This window comes from Schistocerca piceifrons, chromosome 2 (genome assembly GCF_021461385.2).
Source record: "Schistocerca piceifrons isolate TAMUIC-IGC-003096 chromosome 2, iqSchPice1.1, whole genome shotgun sequence".
NCBI lineage: Eukaryota > Metazoa > Arthropoda > Insecta > Orthoptera > Acrididae > Schistocerca > Schistocerca piceifrons.
In genome coordinates, this window is record NC_060139.1 from 356,261,683 (window position 1) to 356,282,657 (window position 20,975).

The following is a 20,975-nucleotide window of genomic DNA, read 5'->3' on the forward strand; positions in this document are numbered from 1 at the left end:
CCATGCTAATCTTCTCTGTATCGTTCCAATTTTAGTATATGTACCGCCGAAGCGAGTACATCACCAGGGTGCAGATGGCTCAAATGATACATGAAACACTTTCAGAACCGGCTACTTGGTTTTTGTGCTTACCTGGAAGGCTGGAAATCCGCGGAACAGCCGCCGGCATGCCGGTAGTTGCCACAGGTTTGCACAAAACGCAAAGGCTCGTTCGGGATTTGAACCCGGGACCTCCTGCACCCGAAGCAGGAGTCATACCTTTTTTTTATCGTTGTATTTGGTCGTTGCGGACGTCGCAAGACATCCTGTTCAAGTTCGGTAGTTGATCCTTCCAATCAGTTTCTTTATTACAGAGGCCAACCGGCTCTCTGACCGAACACGCTGACCTATCGTGCCGGCTTGCTGCGTCAACTAGAGCTGAGCAGCCGGCCGCCCGGGAGTGTGTCCCAGGGGCCCGCGCAACCCCTAGGCCAACGAGCCTGTTCGTAACGGCTAAGCGCTGCACATGACACGCCTCCGTTCTTGGTATCACCATGCAGAGCTGCTGCTCACACAGCGTTCTCCCTGGCTGTTGCGGTTTGATTGTTTTTATCGATGTCTTTTACTATAGCATCTTCTAGAGTCGGGCGGAGCTCGTAGCCGATGCCCTTGCTTACGCAGGAAAAATCTGTTGCCACACTGGGTTTCCAGGTAGTACAGGAGCAGAGCCGTCGTTTCCGTGGTGTAGCGGTTATCACATCTGCTTTACACGCAGAACGTCCCCGGTTCGATCCCGGGCGGAAACACGACTTTTTTAAACCCCTTTTCGGATTCAATTTCCGAGATAACGTCACGTCTGCGTATGCAGGGATAATAAATGTCGTGTGCTACACAGATATCGCGTCATTTTCCTGTCAAATGCTCTTGCTCCCATAGTGTACAGGTATTCAGTAACTCAGAACGCTCGTTGCTCCTTTCTGGCCGGCAAAATTTATAATCCATTTCTTCAGGACTACTTCAAGTGCGCTTCATACCGGCTTTCCTGAGCTCACTGTTCTCGCCTTGTCACAGCTCTGTTGAAGTGTGAAGGTAACTAATAGTGAGAAACTCTTAACTACGCTCAGTCTTGTATCCCACCCTTTGGTTGTCGTCGTCGCTAATCAGATGAAGGTAGACTGCTCCACGATTGAGCTTCGTCTCCACTCACGGTGCACATGTTCGGCAAAGACAACCTTTGTTTTCCGTTGCATGCAAGATTACTGTCGGCTCTTCTACAGCAATCGACCTATATAATTTACTGGTATCAGATTCTTGCCATATCAAACGGTCCCTTCATAACCGTAGTGCTACACAAAGCGTGCTGCGGCAGGCATCTGTTCTTCGTTGCAGAGCTGCAAACGTGAGTGAGCTCCACCTACTCTTCAGCACGGTCAAAACGGCAGGGCTCGTCCGGGATTTGAACAGGGGACTTCCTGCACCCAAAGCAGGAATCATACTCCTAGACCAACGAGCCACCTGCCGGTAGCGAAGAAGGTAATCCCAAGCAGTCCAGCTCCGAGGAACACAAACTTTCATGTAAATCAGAAAGAAAAGCGCTTTCTGATGGCAGCGCTCACCACTGATGGGAAGAATATTAAAGGCAATGAATATAGAGTGAATAATTTCATCGCGCTCTGTAGATGAACTGACGGTGGTGTTTCACTTTCGTCATGTGGTTTCTCAGTGTCAAGGGAAGGCAAGTGCTCTAAACAAAAGAACATCGGTAATCCGAAACACCAACTCATAACGCTAAGATTGCGGAATATACTGCAAGCAAAACTTCCAGAGGACGACTCCTGAAGGCTTTAAGAATTATTACGTGCAGCAATGATCATCTAGGAAGAGCCAACTGTAGCAGATTCACCAAACCAATATTTAACATTTATACAACTTTAATGCAATTTATTCTGTTCTTATAGCTTAACTCTATACAACATCTGTGTTACATTTTTACACAAAATAAATAGTCGTCGATACTACCAAAACATCTGTAACCTTCTTTCACAGCTGACAATAGACTAAATATCCGATTAACCTAACACTGTACACATACCTTTCAGACATGTTTACCAACATGATGACGAAAAAGTTCTGTGAATCGGACTAATACAACACAAGAAATTGCGAGTTCACCGTTGCTTTTTGTACAATCCTGGCATAGCAAGAATTATTTGCATTTCAGAGGAGCCCATCAAAGAAAACTTCTACTTCTTAGCTGAATGATAACGTAAGAAAAGGCTTAATTTACACAGAATAATTGCACTGTTTCGTGTTCAAAATCCTATTGTGATACATTCATCGATTTAGGATGACAGAAGATGAACATACATTCAGATGAACAGGGATCTGGTTCTGTATTTGTAATAGATATGTGAATCAGGGCATATGACTTCCATTCCTTCGTCAATGTAAATTATTTAGTCTACAATGTTGAGTTTAGGAAGAAGGCAGTCGTCCTGTGTATTTCGTATAGTGTTTACTCATTGGTCTAAAAAATAAACGCTGTCAGACATGCGTGCACACTACGTCGCCACTGAATAGCGCGCCCAGCGGACAGCCTATAGAAGCACTTCGTGACAAAGCAGGGTAGGCAGAGTAGGGACTCGCTCTCTCATATACAGGGCCTGGATTTTAATTAGTACCTAAAAAACAGTGAAATATGCAAGCATTTATGACCTTAAATTTATATAAATATGACCTTAAAAAAATAAAATATGACTTAATAGAAGTTCATTTAAAGCGTTCTTGTTTGTTTATTTAATTCTTTTTCACCATAAAGTAATACAAAATTCACTTCTCAGAATATTGTAAGTATAGTTCTATCTTTCTGTAGGGTTTGTGGCTCATTTGCACCTATTTTTTAAATGTCTGAATGTTTTATTTTCTAAACACAAAGTACAGTGAAAATATCATCTATCGAAACAGTAAAACCATGTTTTTATTTCTACATAGTATTTAAAGCGTTTCACATTATTTAAGACTGTATGTCAATCTTCAGTATCTGCAAAGTTGCTCTGGATCACCAAGGTGCATTTTCAGGTTTTCCATTGTCAAAGATCTACGGTTGTCGCTTAGGATAGTTTTGTACCTGGAAAAGTTCCTCTCCACTTCACAAGACGTCACTGGAGCGTATTTGAAGGCAGCCAGGTCACTGGAGTTCAGCTATGTTTCAGTATCTTCAAATGTTTCCCTGAAATACTGTCACTAATTTTGCGCAGTGTAGAATATCTACGATTCCGTTGGAGAACACTTTGCAATTTGGTTTTCACTTTGTCAGCCACGTGACCACGAGCTCGACCCAACTCACTCTGCACATGTTGCACAATACTCAGGGCCTCACATAGCTGAGTGCCAACAGCTTCCAGTCGTTTGATGGCTTTTGATATCACTGAAAAATTGGCATTGATGTATGCCAAGTTTCGAGACAATGTATCTGTAAAAACTTCTTTCACAATTTTGATAGCACTTGATTCATCGTTATCAAGCTCACAGAATATTGTCTTTATTTGGGTGTAGTTGGCGCTGTAATACTCAGCAGCATTAAGCCAAGAACCCCATCATGTAACAACAGGATTAGGTGGGAGGGGCGTTGAAGGTGCTTGTTCCTTGAATTTATGCACCCGTAGTGGAGCCTTGACATAGATTTTCTTGCCACAGGAAATTAATTTGTCCACGTCAGGGTAATTTTATCGCACCTCTTCGACAACTCTGTGCAACGCAAGTGGTGTACACCATACTGGGGTAGAGAATATGAAGCCCTTTGGCTGCTTTAGCCATATATGAAGCACCAAAACGTTGTCTCTTTTCACACCATCCGGCCACAGTAGCTTCAGAGAGTTGTCAAATAAAATATCAATCGTCGAATTGTTTACTCTATCGAGAGCTTCACACGTTAGTAGGAACATATCTCCATGGTCATCAACTTTTAGAACACCTACAACAACATTTGCAATATATCGGCCAGTAATATCCGTAGTTTCATCTATCAAAAGCCATATCTTTTGCTCAGCGATAGTAATTCGTATTTTGTTGAGCACAACATTGTAGCATATGGATAAATAGTTCTTTCTCAGTGTAGATTCATCTGGAACTGGATGTGTTGTGTAATTCTCCAAGAACCGTCTGAAGCGTGGATTCTTCAGCTTTTCCAATGGGATGTTGCAGGACACCATCATCTCACACAAATCCTTGCAGAATAATTGCACGGTTGAAGATTGACCTGCCTGTTCAAATAACAGCGTTTGCCTGCTGTTATTTTCAGCACTTCGTTTCACACAGCTGCTGTGTTTAGCGGTATTACAGTGTTGTTGCACATTAAAGTGCTTTTCTGCATTAACTTTAACTTCACACAGTTTACAAAGTAATATTTTCCCATCAGTACTAAAGCATTTCTCTCCAAATTCTCGAACATATCCTCGCAACTTCACGCTGTCGGAGCACCTTTGCTTTAGGCATGTTGAACAAGGCAAAGGCTGTATTCAAACTGGTTACTGGGAACACCGGTGCGACTGCGATGATTATTACGGCAGAAGCCGCCTTTGTTGGCTCTGAGAGCGTATTGTCGACTCTGCGCAACAATGTTTGATGTTCGCGAAAAAGACTTGTGGTACACCGATTTTCTGCTACAGTCCTGAAAAATAAAGCTGTGTACTAATTTATCTGTTTATCTTTCATAATAGCACGTTATATAGTGTCTCATGAGCAACATATTCATTTTCCTGTTCGTGTGTCCCGTAATATACGAGAAAAACGGTATATGCATTTTTGGCAAAAGTTGATGGAAATATGACTGACCTATGGTATTAAAAGTTAGCCGCAATATGATCTATTACTAAAATTTGTTGAAATATGACTTTATATACACAATCAAAATACATTTTTCCACACTAAAATGCCTAGATTTGTGTATAAGTTGTTCTAAGATTCACCCTATAGTTCAGAAAAAAATATGACATCATTAAAATCCGGGCCCCACTCATATATTTACCGACAGAGCCAGCGAATTAACGTGACGTGATATCGAGTATGAATACACCCTGACGCGCCGGAGGGTGCCGTTGATGGGTAGTGAGAATCGATATTGTAGTTCGCTCTTCGCTTAAGGGTATAAAATGCCGCAAAACAGTTCTGCATCTGCACACTGCAACTGACGTAAATGGTTGAAGATTATACTCACATAAAAAACACACCCAACGTTGGGAGCAAGTGTTTATATTTATGAAATCCAAAGATCATGCCTAATTCTTGAATTTATAAAATTCAGCTTTTGTAAATTGAATCCCAATTAAGGTCATTGGCGACAGGAGCGGTAGAATAGCCGGCTCAAGTAGGCTATGGCAGTACACTCTGCAGATAGATTTTCATGTTCTATGTATTGTGAAATACTCGTAGGAACATCTGTCTTGTATTTCATCCAATCTTTGGTAGAAGCTCTCTTTTCGGTGTTCAGCTGGAAGATCTCCGATAAATAATAGTGGTGCAGAAGTATAATCAGGAATACGATTATGTTTCGAACGACAGTGGTTCGTGTTGAGTTACTGAGAAATTCCTTTAAGCGAGTTGCCAGAAGCAATGTGATAAGGTGCCTTAGCGTGCAGTGCTCCAAAAACAAGCATATATTGAGGTGTGTTTTGTAAGAGAAATAAGTGTACGGCGCTGTTTCGTAATTTTTGACAGAACATATATTATTCATGGCATCCATGGTTGCAGTTTTAGTTTATGAACCCCAAGTGCATCTATAAACGGCACAGTCGGGTTAAAGGGAACGTGGTTTTTCAATTATCAGCAAGTACATTTGAAGGACATAGTCCCTAGGTCATGAGACGTTCACGCCGCCACCGAATGAACAACGAGATTTAGTTTTAGAATGTATCCTTTCCTGTCATATTTTCTTGTTTACCATCCAGCCTTCTTGTGACACTGTTTGGGACTAATTTTTTGTTAATTATTTGTTCCCATGGATCAAAACATTGTATCCTGCCAGCCTGTTGTGATAATTTCCGGTGCTGTGTGTCACAAATTTAGTTTGTACTTTTCATTTGCCATATGTTCAGAGTTTAATTTATTTCCATCTAACAAATGCCATGTCCAATTTTTGATGTGTACCGAACTACACAAACATACGTTGAGATGTTGCCTCAATATAATTTTTTGTGACTCAAAACTGTGTGACATCAAATAATTGTCGCGAAGGTGGTTTTTCTGTTATAATTAGCCAAGTGAAAACGTTAAAAGTAAAGCAGTTTCTTGTTCCAGGTTTGGAAATACTTCCTTTACAAGACACGCTATACTAGTATGGGACAAACCACAAGGATGCTTGCGTTACTTCAGCTCAGATCTTCCACCTCACAACAAAGTTCTTCTGCCTGCACTGTCTCCCACAATGGAGATGGGAACAATAGTCAGTTGGGAAAAAAAGGAAGGTTTGTGTCTGCCAGTATTCTGTGTTTTGTGCATATTACAGTGATTGAATATTGATCTTATGCTGAAATTGTTACTCTACAAACTGCTTATACCAAATGGCAGATTCATTTAAGAAAAGTCAGATACATATTCAAACATTAGAGTGTTCAGGGTTATATCTTCCTGGTGCCCAGTAGACAATATGAGCAATGCATCATTTTAGATATAATTCTTCTACATGTGAATGCATCAGATTATGAAATGCACGAATGTTTCCTCATGACAGGATGTATACTACTAGTCTTCTGCCTGTAAAGCATGTTATAGAACATGACTTCTATCCCTGTCACAGGATGGGGAAGGGGAATGGCTGCTTTTTTTTTTTTTTTAAGCCAAATAAAAGATTGGTCATTGAAACAGCTCTCACTCTAGGCATGTTTTATGGTGCGCTGTCTACAGAGAGGGTAGATTTGCTGTACTGTACATGCATTCATGTCAGAATGGCCAACTGTTCTTTTTTACTGAAAACCCTTCCCTAGTTTTCTCAAGACTGCCATTGGGATGGAATGTCCACAAACGATATAGATTTGTCTTGAGGTTATAGTTTACATTATAGAACTTTAGTCTTTCTGCCAGCTGAATAATCACATGACAAAGCACCTAAAGTCTTCATACAGGTTAAAAGTCATTAGAGAACAAAATTGATTATTAGTTGATTGGTTGATTTGGGGAAGGGAACCAAACAGCTAGGGAAATACAGAAGTGTCAGATTCCACCCGTCTGCTTTGACCCATGACGTCACAAATATCGCAGAAACGACCATACACTCACCTATGATGTCATTAAGTAAACTTGACCACAAACACAAAAATACATTGAAAAACCAACACACACACACACACACACACTCCACAAAAACCCCAATGAAACTAACGGGACAAGTGTGGGAAGTTGGGGTTTTTTTGGGTGGGGACAAAGTAAATATAAACAAATTTAGACACACACCACCATACCAAACCACACAAAACAACAAAAAAAACATAAAACTCCCCAACTTCCACTAAACACAATATCCTCTGGAATCGGACGCTCCCCTTGACCTATATAGCTCAACAGCAGCTCCTGATCCCACAAATTGGAAATGAACACTTCCCTTGACCTTTATAGGTCAAACGAAACTGCTGATACCAAATCATAAAACCCAAAACTACAACCACGTTCACAATCATCACTACCTCAAAAAAACACAACAAACCAACAAAATTGTAATCAAACACTTCCCTTGACCTATTATCCATACATCTCCACATACAGCCGTCCCTGGTCCAAGACACCGAAACTTTAGGAAGCCTCATTTCTTCACGACATACTGAACATTTCACGACTTCGTCCAGAAATCCGAATAATTGAAGAAATTTTATTATAGACAACGTACTGTCCCCCATCATTGCCGACAACCGAAAACTGTTGACTTTGTCAGTCATATCCATACCTACCAAAGAGACAAAAAAAAAGCAATTTACCAAAATTCACACACGACGAACAGAAAAAACTACAATAACGTCGAAATAACCAAACTAAAAATGTTAACTCGCTGAAAAATAATCTGCTGAAAGCACAGTCTCGATACTACACACATGCAATGCTATCACACAAATGAACCCCGTATGCCACATAACACGCTACCCGTAAACACACCACCAGAGAGAACCACCAACCGCAACAATACGCCACCTATAAACACGCCACACACGCAAACTAAACCAAAAACATCACCTAACACCACCAGAGAGCGCCACCAATCACATCAAAACGATACTTACAAACATTCCACGCTCACAAACTAAATTCCGCTCCGTTGTGACGTCACATACCACAACAGCCTTAAGTCACGGGTCATAGCCGACGGGTAGGATCGGACACTTCGGTCAACCCACAGCTAGGTCATCGATCCCATCGGATTAGGGAATGATGAGGAAGGAAGTCAGCCTTGCCCTTTCAAAGGAACAATCCTGGCATTTGTCTGAAGCAATTTAGGTAAATCATGGTAAAACCCAGGAGGGACAAACGTGGTCGGTAATAGCACTGATGCTTTCAACAAAGTACTCCCTCTTATTGATAATAGGGGAAGGTGGTAAAGGATGTTCATTAATTTGCAGGTACTTTTGTATTCTGGCAGCAGATTTCTTCAGGATTTTCGTAGTGTAAGATAAAAATTCATTCACATAAGAGTATTCTTCTTTTGATAATTCTCAATGTCAATAAAAAGTGTGCACAATTCAGTTCATGTGTTTTAAACTACAGAACGTAGGCGTGTGATTGGAAAATTAAAATGAGTAAAAAGCTGGATCTGTAAATACTGGCTGTATTTGATCATATTTGACTCCATGAGGTCAGAACACAAAACATGAAATATTAAAACTTAGCATGACAGTGGCATTGTCTGTCATCTCAAGAGATGAAATTTAAAAAAGCATGGGTTTCATTTGTTCCCCATTCAGGAGTTCCACTAGAATATTCAATAGAAATGTTTTGTCTGCCAGTGCTATCATGTAGAACAAAACACACTTGATCAGCTGTTACTCATCTTATTTTTTACACATTTTCTCCATACAGAGGCATTCTTAAATTGCTTTGTTTGGGAACAGACTTTCCATTATACTTCTCCAGCCAAGTTTTCATGATGGGATTGTTGATCACGGAGAGGGTAATATCTACAGATGGCACTATTGTAAATGTGTAAAAAGAATTCAGTTCAACTTGAACTAGAAAGATGCCAGTATTTTATGTGAATGTAGGTTCTCCGGGGTATATTGTTGGTGGAAGGCTCTTGGGTTTCTAGCTGGGTGACTGTTAAAATACTGCAACATAATTTGATACTGTCACCCAGTTGGAAACCTGAGAGCTTTTCACTAACAGTGTATTAGAGGAGCCCACATTCACATAAATGGCACCTGTACGGGTAGGAGATGCCATGCTGCTTCAAACAACTGCAGAAGCAATGCAGCAGGAAAGCGAAATTGCTAAGCACACTCACTTTCCTTCAGTGACATTAAGATGACATCCTGTCACGGTTTGCATAACTATGACACCCACTGAAATTGCAGAAGACTAACTGCATTTTATGATGCCCAGGCATGGCCACAGTGAGGGAGCGCATTCATTTTACTCGGAAAGAGCTGGACAAGAATGCATGTGCTCTGTTCGCATGCCACCTGCATATGGCAACAACACTACTGGCACATACCTGGGAGTGGGTGGACTTAAGCTCTTAACACAGACAGCAAAGTACAGAAACTACATGCTGCCACAAAACAGCTTAGCAACTTTGACAGACTGTCTGGTGCTTAGACAACCAACAACGAGGCAAATAAATCAAAACTATTGTAACAATGAAAACAATCAGTTATTGACAAAAATTTTTTAATTGGATGGATAAAAAATCTTCCTTCTCATTCTGTACCGTATGTCTCCCCTGGCCCACAATTCTTGGTGACTTTCCTGAAGTCTACCCTTTTTTCCTAGACCTCTCCTGTCCTTTTCCTTCATCTCTCTTCGTTCCCCTTCAACCTTCTGCCTGAAGAAGGAGCCACTGGCTCTGAAAGCTTGCCAATTACAACCGTCTTTTATGTGTGTGTGTTCCCCTGCCCCTTGGTGAGTACAGAGTTATTGTAAATTTGACAAATGAAGTACTGGATTCAGCTAAAATTTCGGCTTTTTGCAAAACGGCTGAATTTTGCACCCATCCCAAGGACCATACCTAAACAGGACATTATTAGCGGTATGTAGGAAATCTCAGGAAGAAGCAGAGGAGAACTGGCAGGAAACCTGCAGGGTCATCAACAAGTTCAGACTTCAAAAAGTGAACATGACGGCAGCAGAATGGGAGGTTATGTAATCACTGACAGATGATGCTGGCCCTGTCCTTCTTCCAGCAAACGAAGGAATTGCAACAGTGCCTATACACACCTTCAGTTACTGTCATAAAATTGGCTTACTGCTACAGGATTCGGCTTACAGAAGTGATGACCAGGAAAACTGAGGCTCTGCTGAAGAATTCAGATCGAACAGAGGCAATGAAGAACTGACTGTATCCCAGGCTGCCAGTGACACCACATATGTATGGACTATCGAAAATCCACAGGGAAGAGGTGCCTCTGCAGCCGATACTAGACACCATCAGTTCACGCAATTACAGACTGACCAAACATTTGACGATGTTTCTAAAACCCCTTGTGGCACACTGTTGTCGTCATGTTAAGAACTTGGCCAATGTTGTGAAAATACTTAAGGCTATGCAATTACTAAGAGATGACCTCCTTTGAGTTTCAAACGTTGCATCACTGTTCACAAAAGTACCTCTATAAGACTCATTGGCACTGCTATCTCAACATTTCGAGCTGCACATAGTTTCTCTTTGAACATGTACTGATGACCACCTACTAGAAGTGCAGTGGAGAGTTTTATGAATAGATGAATGGAATGGCTGAGAGATCGTTGCTGGCTCCAGGGATTGCAAACCTCTGCAGGATCGCTGTGAGGAGATGGCTTTTCGACCTGCTAGCCAGAAACCCAAGCACTTCTTCTGCTATGTCGATATTACTTTTGTGGTATGGAAATGTGGCAGACAGGCACTGGACAAGTTTCTGAACCCCCTTAAAAGCAGCTGTTGTAACATTGCTTTCACTGTGGAAATAGAGGAGAATTGTTTCTTTCTTTCCCCGACATACTAGTAAGGAAGAAGCAGGTGGTACACTAGACCGCTCAGTATATGGAAAGAAGACACACACCCCTGTACCTGCATGCAATAGGCTTCCACCATGAATCATAACAGCAGACAGTTTTGACTGCATGTCATCAGTGATAAAGGAAGAAGCCTCCCAGCTGAACTAAAACACCTGAGGGAAGTATTCTGCAAAAATGGCACAATGAAGCACAGATTAGTTTGGCATTCAAGAAGAGACAAGACAACAGGAAGAGGAAGAGGAAGAGGAAGAGGAAGACGAAAAAGAAAAGCAGTTGCTTTGCTCCTATACCTGGGACTGACCTCAGCCAAAATTGCAAGGCTACCCATAAAATTGAACATAAATACCACTTTCTGACTACCACTGGAGATGAAAGAATGGCCTGGCTCTGCATAAGGCCCAGTGAAAACGGATAAACCGGGAATATATGCCATCGTCTGCAAATGCGGCCAGTAGTACATTGGGCAAACGCGGCACTGTATTTTGAAACGCCGCCTGGAGCACATCAGATATGTGCAACTGGTACAGACAGAAAAATCAGCAATAGTAGAAATAGCCTCAAGGAAGATCACAGCTTTGACTTGCGGAACATCAAGGAGCTTTACTAGCAACTGGCTGTTGGGATTGTGTTGTAGAGGAAACCATTGAAATACAGGTTTGCGGCAATCTTGTCATCAGAAAGAAAGAATACCAACTAAGTGCAGTAGGGAATCTGGTATTAGCAGCAATAGGACAAGAGCATGACCAGCACCATCCTGCTTACAAAATGCAGCCAGAATGCCCATACAAAGACGCGAACTGAGCACCCACTACCCCCACCACTGTAGCCTTGGCTCCCTCCCTACTGCCAGCTGTACAATATACTTCACCAGTAGATGATGAGTATGACACTCATCAATCATTTTACAATTGCCCCCATCCCTCATCTGGAAATCTGAGAGGTTTTTACCAAGATGCCAGTACTTCTCCAATAAATTACTGTCTCATCATATTGTTTAGGCATCTCTACTTATTCTGCATAAAGTGCAACAATGAAATTACAAATGGTGCACCATAACTACAAAGCTGTTTTACAGTGTCATGCATTCTTGGAACACTTGTTTCAAATGTTGGTATCTTGGATGCAGGTTAAAAGCAAAAATTAACTAAGCAAAAGAGAACCAAATGTTGTACAATGACACTTAACACTGTGTGAATGATGTACTGAGTCTGACTTTCATGCTTGTGGAGTGGCCACATGACAGGTGCTCTGCGGTCATTCGGCATGGCAGCTGTTGTTAGCACTGACTTGCCAAATGTTGCTGCCTTCCAGAAATTTTCATAATTGTCAAAATTAATAGAGATAAATAATAGTGATGGGTGTACTGTATTTCATTTTATTTTTGTTTTGTGATTGGTTTACTTGTAGTTTTTTATCATTTCATCGATGACTATAGGACACACTTTAATTTTTAAGCAGTTTTTTAAGAAATAACATTTTTACCATTTTTATTTTCTCCTCCTCCTCCTCCTCCTCTTTGTCATTGTTACTCTCTTCACACATAGGATGCTCTTCACAGCCATCGAGAGTGTCACGTATGCTACACTTCTTGAAACATTAACAATAATGTCTTCTCTCACTGTAGACCACGACTACTTCATTCACTGACACCTTTGTGTGATTGTAGGTCGTTGCATATCTCCCTTTGGTGTGGATTCGTGGTGGGTTTCATCCATCATCCATTTCTCTCCCATATACACTTGAAACAGTTTATTTATTGCTACATTAAGAGGTTGCAGTTTGAAGTAAGTCCTCCCAGAATAACAGCAAGCTCTGTATTTCCATGTTGCAATTTCTCTCTCACAGAATTTTCCAAATGATTACCAAACTGATCTAGCACAAGCAGAGAACTCTTATCCAATATAGTATCTCTCCCACACTCTTAATCCGTAATTTCATACCAGCCTTGTACATCCAACCCTTGACATGTAAGTGAACACCACCACATGGTGTTATTTCAGAAAGTTTTGGCATTGTTTTGCACTTGAAAATGATCATTGGTTTAAGTTTAGTACTGTTAGCACATCATGAAAAAACAACAATGTAGTACATTTTTTCATGTCCCCCTTGTTTTTATAGTTACAGTTTTAGCACCTTTCATGGCAACAGTTCTGTTACATGGTGCATTAAATGTCAGAGTAGTTTTCTCTATATTCACTATTTTGCTTAGTGCCACACTGGTTTTCTTTAGATGTTGAATAATAAAGCAATGGAAAGATATTTTCTCTTCATACTCTTGTGGCATTTTCTGAAATATTTTGGTTTTGGTTCACTAAGTCCACGACGCTTCATAAACCTGTAGCAGCTACCAACTCCACCATTAGTCTTATTAAGTTCCACTGTAGCTTACTTGGAAGTATGTAATTGAATCATTTTTGTATTAATTCCATTGTCATTTTGACCGTATCCTTGAATCCATTTCAACATATCATTTTCTAGTTTGGTCATTTTGCATTCAGTCGTCTGTTTGCTAATTTAGTCTTCTTTTTTATCAGTTCTGTACTACCCCACCAATTGCGAATGGTTTTTTTTCTTTTGGTGGAGGGCTGAAATGCTGCTGTTTCCATGTTCTGCATATGCAGTTTCTACCAGTTTATAGCCCGCATCATATTAATACTTTTTTTTCTTTCTTTCTTTCTTTTTTGCATTAGGAAACTAGCTACTAACAAAAATATTATATTGTTACCAATAACACAAATCACTTCCAGTTCAAGTTCACTGGCACCATGGACTGCAATGACAGGACATTGGCTAGACAGTGTTCTGGGTTTGTGATGATGGAGTGGGAGAGAAACATTGTTAGCAAACTTATGAATCCCTCCAACTCATGTTCATCGCATGGGTTCACTGCTGCTGCCAGTCGAATCCAGTGTTGCCAGATAGAGAGGTTTTCCGCGGTGTTGAATAAATGGCCATTTTTAAGACTGGTGGGAATTGTAAATCAAACACTGCACATTTTTATATTAATTTGGAGTATAATATGCACCTGAATTTTGGACGCAAACTTTTTTATGAAAAAAGGGCTTCTTATAGTCCATAAAATACAATATCAACTTGAATGATAGCAGATTACAGAATTATTGGTTGTATAACGGGTGTTAATAGGAGAGTAGTAATTATAGAAACTGAGCTTGCAATAATTAACTGCGGGACATTATTTTCATAACTTTGCTCTGTAGGTTTACTTTGCTTCATTTGTTCTTTGGCTTCATTATATTCCAGGTGACAAGCTGAATGAAGGAGATTTGCTGGCAGAAATAGAAACTGATAAGGCTACAATGGGATTTGAAACACCAGAGGAGGGCTATCTTGCGAAGATACTTGTACCAGCAGGGACAAAAGATGTTCCTATTGGAAAGGTGATACAGCTGTTTCATATAATTTTGGCTCTGAATCAGTACTAATAGGTGACATCACTCTCCGTAGGACACACAGACTCAGTCATAACGTTTCATCTTACTGTCGTCCATGGGGAAGAATGGAGTGGAAGTGTGTCTAGCAGTTAAGTTTTGTGCCACAACTAGGTTATTTTAAATTGTGGGCCCTCATAGGCCTCAGATTATTGATGTTTACAATATGAAATTTAGAAAAAGTATCTGTAGTTTCATTGACTTTTGGCATAAAAGGGAGGAGGATAGCAGATCTGTTCTCTAATTTAAATATTATGCTTTCATTGGGTAACTGGCAGAGGATGTACTAATAAAACTGGGAAACTTTCAGCAAAGGGTGCCAGGAACGTATTAAGTGTGGTTACACCATGCATAAACAGTGAGATAGGCAATTGATGTTTCAAAACTCATAAAGTGTAACAGTTAACAAGCCAAAACGGAGAACTTACGACATTTTCCACGTTTTTCTACACAGAAAGGTTCTGTGCGGCTTCTTGATACTAAAATATATAGTCAGTCTTATTTGAAACCCTCATACCTGTTTTTAATAACTTTACTTATGTCTCCTCCTTCAACTTTTTAATGAAATTTGGAAGATAGGTGACTTTCCTAGTTCGTGGAAAGAATCGATTTTAATTCCACTTTTAAAACCAGGGAAGGATCGGACCGAACCCAGTAGCTATCGTAGCATTAGTCTCACGAGCTGCGTAGGAAAAACATTTGAGCGTATGGTCAATAGGTGCCTGGTGTGGGTTCTTGAATCCAGATCCTTACTTACCCGCTGCCAGTGTGGGTTCAGGAGGTATCATTCCACCCTAGATAACCTGATCCTACTCGAAACAGTGATACAAGATGCTTTCCTACGTAAGCAACACCTTATTGGGGTTTTCTTCGACCTGGAGAAGGCGTACGATACTACCTGGAGGCATAACATTTTGCGGCAGCTTTATGAGTGGGGTTTCCGTGGGCGTTTGCCCACAATCATCAGATCCTTTCTGTCGGACAGGTATTTTAAGTATAAGGTTGGGAATGTCCTGTCTGACCGTTTCAAGCAGGAGAACAGTGTCCCTCAAGGAAGTGTCCTCAGTGTGACAGCTTTCGCAATTGCCATCAAAAGTATTGCGTCCACAATACGACGGCCCGTGCTGTGCTCCTTGTTTGTGGACGATTTCTCCATTATCTGTGCGTCTTCCTCCCTCACAGCTGCTACCCGCCAACTACAGCTGACACTCGTGTGATTGGAGGAATGGTCTAAGACCACAGGCTTTAAATTCTCTTTGGAGAAGACTGTTTGTGTAGATTTTAACCGTTCCCGTTCTCTTTTTAATCTCCCTGTTTTAAAACTAGGAGACACTGTTCTCCCCTTTATGGAAAAAGTGAAATATCTCAGGCTTATTTTTGATGAGAAGCTCACATGGTTGCCACACTTAAAGGATCTAAAAGTCCGCTGTTTCAAGGCTTTAAACGTCCTTAAATGCGTCAGTCATAGATCCTGGGGCACTGACAGGGCACGTCTGCTCCAACTTTATAAGGCCTTTGTGCGACCTCGACTGGAATACGGATGTCAAGCTTATGGCTCTGCAAGACCTTCCTACCTCAAAATGTTGGGTGTGATTCACCATGAGGGTATTAGACTTTCAACGGGGGCTTATCGCACGAGTCCAGTTGCTAGTCTGTGTGTCGAGGCGGGAGAGCCTCCCCTGTCCGTTTGGCGTCTTCTCCTCATGGTACGGCACGCGTACAGGGTCAAGTCCACTCCTCTTTCATTGGCGTCCAACACTTTTTCCCAGCTGGCACTGGAACGTCTCTTCCGCCACCGTCCGAAGGCAACAAAGCCGTTTGGCATCCGTGCAAAGGAGAGTCTCGAGTCAGTACACCTGGAGGGCATTAAGGTCCTCCACCAGGGATGGAGTAGGGGATCTCCCTGGCTACTACAAAGGCCAAGATTACTTCTTGATCTGGCTGCTTACAAGAAGTATTGTACCCCGGACCACCTTTTTAAAATTAAACTTACTGAGATTTTAGAACACCATTCAGATTTTATTACTGTTTACACGGATGGGTCTAAACGGGGATTTTATGGGCTGCTCTGCTGTGTTTCCCGATACTGTCCGTAGGATAGGGCTCCCAGAGCAGTTCTCAGTTTACTATGCAGAACTGTTTGCCATTCTGCAAGCATTAGAGCATATGCGCCGACATCATGGCACGAAATTCACCTGCTCCGATTCCCAAAGTGCTCTACACGCTCTTGAACAGATGTACCCAGCAGATCGGATGGTGCAAGAAGTGCAGGACGCACTCCTTCTCTTGCAACAGCAGGGTAAGGATGTAATTTTCTGCTGGGTTACAGGGCACATAGGGATTCCTGGAAATGAACTTGCAGATGCGGCTGCCAAGGAGGCTTGCTCCATCCCACCTCCTGCTCGCTGTTCCGGCCCCCTGCAGGCAATAACATCTTTTGTGACTCGAAAGGTCATGCATTGGTGGGAGGCTCAGTGGCTGGATGTGAGGGATAATAAGTTGCGAGCGGTGAAGGATTCTGTCCGACCGTGGCTCACCTCCTTCCGACAACGACGAGCTGAGGAAGTAGCCCTTACACGGCTTAGAATAGGACATTGTCCTTTGACAGATGGTTTTCTGTTGCATCGTGAGGAGCCACCAACGTGTCAGACATGTGGGACACAGCTGTCGATACGACGTATTTTAACTGAGTGTGTTTTATATGCGGGTTTGAGGGAAGATTTCAGTTTCCCACCAAACCTGCCCTCTCTTTTAACTAATAATGAGGCGAGCGTCGCTCGAGTTTTACGTTTTTGTGTGATGTCTGGACTTCTTCCCAAAATATTGGGATTGAGGTCTTAATGTGCTGTACAGTGGTTTGGTCACTCAGCCACCGTAAATTATTTTTACCTGTTTTGTACTGCTATTTTATTTTTCGTTTTATCTACCTGTTTTGATGTGCTGTGTCCAATCTTGCAATTTGAACATTACCAATTCTCTCAAAGATCGGCTCTGAATTGATCTTTTGGGAACGGGCGCTGATAACCTCGTTGTTGTGCACCCTAAAACACTAATCATCATCATCATCATCATCATCTTTACTTATGTCTTGAGCACACTTTTATTTTTCAATAACCTTATACGTTTCAACATGCCGTCATTTTCAAAGACAATATTAGATACATTGTATCACATCAGCATTCTCAATCATGAGACAAGTGCAAAGTAAAGTTATTAAAAGGGCATCCAAATGGCCACATCATCTCACAGCATATCATGCAAATTGCACCTCGTGTGTCTGTAGGTGCCTGGTTCATTTCTGAGTATCCAGCAGCTTGGGTGATTTTCAGGAAGAAATCAAAATTAGAAAAATGAAGACCTTAGCCTTCCTTACTCCATTATGTTACAAACAACTAAATTTGCTACATCTGTTGATGCTAACATTGTAATTTGAGAACTAAAGGAACATGTGAGACATTGTTTAGTTGTACACAAACTAAGAACTCTATACACATTTTGTCATGATGGTCTCAAGAAATAGCTGAGACCAACAGAAACATTTGAGAAGCTTTATGGAACAGAAGGGGGTTTCTTGGGAACAGTACATTGTTTCAGTGAATGCACATGCAACAGACAACTTTTGACACAATGGACGTTCTTTCCTAGCTGGAATACCTGGAGTTTCAGACCGAGGAGGACTTCAAATCAGTCCTTTTTACACAAGTAGACTTACTCATGGTATACCATGCCAAAGTATCAGCTTCAAAAAAATTTTGTCTAGTTTTACTTCATATCGAAATTTAACAGAAAGTACATTCTGTTTATTAACACCTGACAGGGACCAATAAAGCCCTTTCACAGACTGGGATTGAAACAGTGCCCTAGCACAGTACAAAGATATCTCCCAAATCCAGGTAGCATACACAACAAATGCTTCACCACCTCAGTGCTTAAAGCAAACAAAGTATCCTGATGACATTTAACAAAATTTGATTAGACAGAATATGATCAGCAGAATATAATCAAGTGACAATTGAGAAGACATGGACAAGCTCCCAGAATCATGGATATAGTTTTTCACCTACGAAATTCTGGGGCGTGCACCTCAACAGCATTCAGTCTGCCCACCCATACTCTGAATTCAATCTGTCAGAACTAGTAGAAGAATTTAGCTTTTTAGGACTGCTGCTTCACCATGTGCAGCAGTTCAAAACTAAGTGCCCTGCACCTCCTTGAAAACACTGCTTGGGGAGCAAATCGGCAAACTATGTTAAAATTTTACCAGCCATTGATTTCCTTATGTGTCAGTAACTCCGTCTGTTTTAGGCCTACTAGACCTTGTACATCACATTGGAGAATCCTTGCAACTGGAGCTTCCTGCACAATTTAATTTAATCCAACCCAAAAAAGTCTGTTAAAAAAACTATTCTTAATTATGAAAATTAACATACAAAACTTTTCATAGTTAGCTGTACAAAAATTAAAGAGTCGTCATATTTATTGAAGGCAACTACTTACCACCACAAGAATTTATTTTATCAGTATTGTGTTTTAACTTTTCGTACAATATAAGAAACACAGTTAAATAACAGTTTGCTTCCAGAAAAAACTTTAACTTGATATGGAATCATAATTTCTGTAAAGTGCAATTTAGTTAAGTGCTGAAATTTATCAATCTTCACTATTTTCTCAGATCGTTTCTTTCCTAATTTATTCCTTAATTTGGGCCAAATATCTGTGTAGGTGGAAATGATTTTGTCAGTGGATGCAGTGCTGGCAGTGTAAGAGATGAGACACAAATATAGTAGTTGTAAGAAGGGGTTATTGTTTTGAATAAATTAATCATATGAATTTAAATTGAACTATTTAATCATCAGCACAGAAAGAAACCCAAAAATCTCACTGAAACCCATAAAAACGCATTGGGATGGGATTTTAAAAAATACTGTTTTTTCTTTCTTCTCCCCCAGCCATGCCACTAGTGTCTCCATGTTGAAGTATGTATTCTATCTTTAAAGATATGCTATTAACGTTTACTATAGATCAAAACATCTGTGTTAAGCAATGTGTTTCCAGATCCCCAATGTATGTTTTAACCATGGAGAACAACAGTGGTTAGGCTGAAAGACATTCACCAAGAAAACTTTCTTTTTCTCCCGTTGTAACTTACCTGCCTGTTCCACAGATGATCTCCCCCCCCCCCCTCCCTCCCTCCCAGAACTGCCTCCCTTGCTGCCCCCCCCCCCCCCCACCTCTCTCTGTCTGTCTGTGTGTGTGTGTGTGTGTGTGTGTGTGTGTGTGTGTGTGTGTGTGTGTGTTCACGTTTTCTGTTGTAATAGTTGACTAATGAGGTGGAATTGGAAGGGAGGGAACACTCGCCATTTGTTTTGCCCCATAGAAATGGGAGTCCAAGCTAAGCTCCATTCCGGTCGAGACATCAATCCACAAATCTTACCTCCTTGCACTTGAAATAAATGTAAATAGCCCTTATCACCCACAATACATTAAATGACTTTCCAGTTTTTTTTTCAATGTCAATGCAGAGGGAGGAAAAAAGGAAATTGGAGGATACATCTTTCACACTAGCACTTATTGTGGAAGATATTTTTGGTGCACACTTCTTCTGCTGTTCTCTCTTCATCAGCACGTTTTCTGCATCTTATTTTATCAATACTCTCAGTTCACTGATCTCTGTAGGTCACGTCTTGTGACATAACACCTCCTCTTGATCAGACTGTCTACATTACACGCAAAACTCTGGCTCATTAAGAAGACAAAGAGATCAATAACCACACTGTTGAGTTTTTCCAAAACCTCATTTGTTGTCATTTAGGCACATTCTTTTTGTTCATTCAAGCATGTAGTTCATGGTAACAACAAGTCTTTGCCCCCTTGCAAGGGTCAGAAATTTAGCAGTTGCTGGAATATAAAATTGCGCAATCAAAAACACTTTTGCATTGATGAATATTCTGATATAGGTATGGGGCAGTGATGGGATAGTAGAAACTTGCTCTGACAAAAGTACCTGAAAACTTTGGCACACTTATTTTCGTGATTCATCTTTACTGGTATATGTGAAGTTGTAGGCAAATAAAACAACAGCTATAAAGACTCAATACCGTTTGGGAAAAGTTGTATCTTCTGTTAGCTTTTCCACATGATCTTGTCAGTACCAATTAAGTTGTTCTTTGGTTTCTTAAAATTTAATCAGGTGACAGCTGTGAAGGTTCGTTTAACTATGGTGTATTTTTTGCCTCCATTTTTTGTTCAACTGAGCAAGTGCTTTCTCACTCTGACATTCAGAAGATAGTCAATAGAGGTGATATTCATACATCAGTAAGGACAGCACTTACGACAATGGTTTCTTCCCAACCTATGGAA

General features: G+C 40.9%; 1 protein-coding gene, 1 non-coding gene and 1 pseudogene across 2 annotated transcripts in view; 2 read left to right on the forward strand and 1 right to left on the reverse strand.

Annotated features, from left to right (window-relative positions):
- On the reverse strand, positions 1-59 carry LOC124778174 (annotated as a pseudogene).
- A 653-nt stretch (positions 60-712) lies between these two features.
- Trnav-uac lies at positions 713-785 on the forward strand. The gene has a single exon. It is a non-coding gene; the product is annotated as a tRNA-Val (tRNA).
- Positions 786-5,425: 4,640 nt separating this feature from the next.
- The window catches only part of LOC124777232 (dihydrolipoyllysine-residue acetyltransferase component of pyruvate dehydrogenase complex, mitochondrial), a 90,081-nt gene continuing 74,531 nt past the window's right edge, over positions 5,426-20,975 (forward strand). The window contains exons 1-3 of the mRNA XM_047252559.1: positions 5,426-5,641; positions 6,274-6,440; positions 14,428-14,564. Coding sequence (XP_047108515.1) covers positions 5,523-5,641; positions 6,274-6,440; positions 14,428-14,564 — 423 coding nt within the window. The 5' untranslated portion in view covers positions 5,426-5,522. The remainder of the gene's footprint in view (positions 5,642-6,273; positions 6,441-14,427; positions 14,565-20,975) is intronic.